The sequence below is a fragment of the Sprattus sprattus genome, assembly GCF_963457725.1.
Source record: "Sprattus sprattus genome assembly, contig: scaffold_186, whole genome shotgun sequence".
NCBI lineage: Eukaryota > Metazoa > Chordata > Actinopteri > Clupeiformes > Clupeidae > Sprattus > Sprattus sprattus.
Genome location: NW_027666911.1, coordinates 12,501 through 15,000, shown reverse-complemented (window position 1 = coordinate 15,000; position 2,500 = coordinate 12,501). Strand labels below are relative to the sequence as shown.

The 2,500-nt window shown below is 49.8% G+C and overlaps 1 protein-coding gene across 1 annotated transcript in view; it reads right to left on the bottom strand.

The window, feature by feature from the left end:
• Positions 1 to 1,230: 1,230 nt before the first annotated feature.
• The window catches only part of LOC308382568 (nephrocystin-4-like), a gene marked incomplete at both ends in the record, with an annotated part of 11,666 nt that continues 10,396 nt past the window's right edge, over positions 1,231 to 2,500 (bottom strand). The window contains one exon of the mRNA XM_080860966.1: positions 1,231 to 1,371. Coding sequence (XP_080717092.1) covers positions 1,231 to 1,371 — 141 coding nt within the window. The remainder of the gene's footprint in view (positions 1,372 to 2,500) is intronic.

Sequence of the window (2,500 nt, the reverse complement as noted above, 5' to 3'; positions counted from 1 at the left end):
CTGTCTCATAGAGATTTTTAGTTTTTCAGATGCCCAAAGTCATCGACCTGTCCTGTCTAGGTTGGCATCCAAATAAATGAATCTCCTGTCAAAATGTTTACTCTGTCTTCGTCAATTTCACGCCAATAGGCCTTGAAACTTTTCAACCTTGAAAACGTAACTCGGCTATCTTGTAATACATTACACTCTTATATTAATTCTTTCAAACGCTGTATATGGGCTTAACATGCAAACAGTATTCCAGTAGAATACAAATATGTCATTCTTTTTTGGTTAGTCTTTGGTTATGGTAGCGTTCATCTCCAATGTCACAATAACTAAAACTGTGCAGAGCTCATAACCTGGTCTATCAAGGCTGGGACAGACAGAGCTCATAACCTGCTCTATCAGGGCTGGGACAGACAGAGCTCATAACCTGCTCTATCAGGGCTGGGACAGACAGAGCTCATAACCTGCTCTATCAGGGCTGGGACAGACAGAGCTCATAACCTGCTCTATCATGGCTGGGACAGACAGAGCTCATAACCTGCTCTATCAGGGCTGGGACAGACAGAGCTCATAACCTGCTCTATCAGGGCTGGGACAGACAGAGCTCATAACCTGCTCTATCAGGGCTGGGACAGACAGAGCTCATAACCTGCTCTATCAGGGCTGGGACAGACAGAGCTCATAACCTGCTCTATCAGGGCTGGGACAGACAGAGCTCATAACCTGCTCTATCAGGGCTGGGACAGACAGAGCTCATAACCTGCTCTATCTATCAGGGCTGGGACAGACAGAGCTCATAACCTGCTCTATCTATCAGGGCTGGGACAGACAGAGCTCATAACCTGCTTTACCAGGCACTTAGGCCACAGCTGGGAAACTCCAGTACTCCCTGACAAAATGTGACTCATAACCCGTCTTCAATTTGGCATACTCAATTTGGCGTAAGCTTTTATTGGGTCTTAAAAAACAGATACTAACTCGGTCAGCCATAATTTAAAAAACAAAACAACAGAAAATAAACACGCATGTAGCTCAGTGTCATTGTCTGGCCTAGGGTTGGGGTCATCTGAAGGGTTAGGGTCAGGAGCTCTCCTGCAGGTGTCATGTGTAGGGTCAGGGGTCATCTGTAGACGACCTTGACGCTGAAGGTCTCCTGCAGGGGTCATGTGTAGGGTCAGGGATCATCTGTAGACGACCTTGACGCTGAAGGTCTCCTGCAGGGGTCATGTGTAGGGTCAGGGGTCATCTGTAGACGACCTTGACGCTGAAGGTCTCCTCGTTGCGTTCCTCCTGGTTGTTGACGTAGATGAGGATCTCCTGCTGGCCGGGGCTGTGGCTCGGAGCCAACCGCAGGCCGATGGAGTACGTCTGACCTCCCTCAACCTGGAGAAGAACAGACACCATCAGTCACTCCACTAATCACCACGTCACCTCCACCCCTCTCATGTGTGTGTGTGTTTGTGTGTGTGGTGTTATAGAGGACAGGAGTACGTCTGACCTCCCTCAACCTGGAGAAGAACAGACACCATCAGTCACTCCACCAATCACCACGTCACCTCCACCCCTCCTCCACCCCTCTCATGTGTGTGTGTGTGTGTGTGTGTGTGTGTGTGTGTGTGTGTCTGTGTGTGTGTGTGTGTGTGTGTGTAGTGTTATAGAGGACAGGAGTACGTCTGACCTCCCTCAACCTGCAGAAGAACAGACACCATCAGTCGCTCTACTAATCACCACCCCTCCTCCACCCCTCTCATGTGTGTGTGTGTGTGTGTGTGTGTGTGTGTGTGTGTGTGTGTGTGTCTGTGTGTGTGTGTGTGTGTGTGTGTGTAGTGTTATAGAGGACAGGAGTACGTCTGACCTCCCTCAACCTGGAGAAGAACAGACACCATCAGTCACTCCACCAATCACCTCTCATCTCACCATCACTCCATCACCTCCACCCCCTCTCACCACCCATCACCCCCTCACCCCTCAAAGCCCTCCACCTTCCCCTCTCCTGGACAGTAGGTGTGTGTGTGGTGTTATAGAGGACAGATGGGTGTGTGTGTGGGTGTGTGTGTGTGTGTGTGTGTGTGTGTGTGTGTGTGTGAGTGTGTTTGTGTTGCAGTATGCAGGCTGTGTGTGTGTGTGTGTGTGTTTGTGTGTGTGTGTGTGTAGCAGTATGTAGGCTATGTGTGTGTGTGTGTGTGTAGCAGTATGCAGGCTGTGTGTGTGTGTGTGTGTGTAGCAGTATGCAGTATGCAGGCTGTGTGTGTGTGTGTGTAGCAGTATGCAGTATGCAGGCTGTGTGTGTGTGTGTGCGTGTGTGTAGCAGTATGCAGTGTGCAGGCTGTGTGTGTGTGTGTGTAGCAGTATGCAGTATGCAGGCTGTGTGTGTGTGTGTGTGTGTGTGTGTGTGTGTGTGACAGTGGAGGCGTTGGAATGAGACGGACTGTGTGCTTCCTGCTGGATGTCCTTTAATGGGCGTCTGAGATATATGAGTCAATGCGCTGGATTTATTCACTAATCTCCCCAG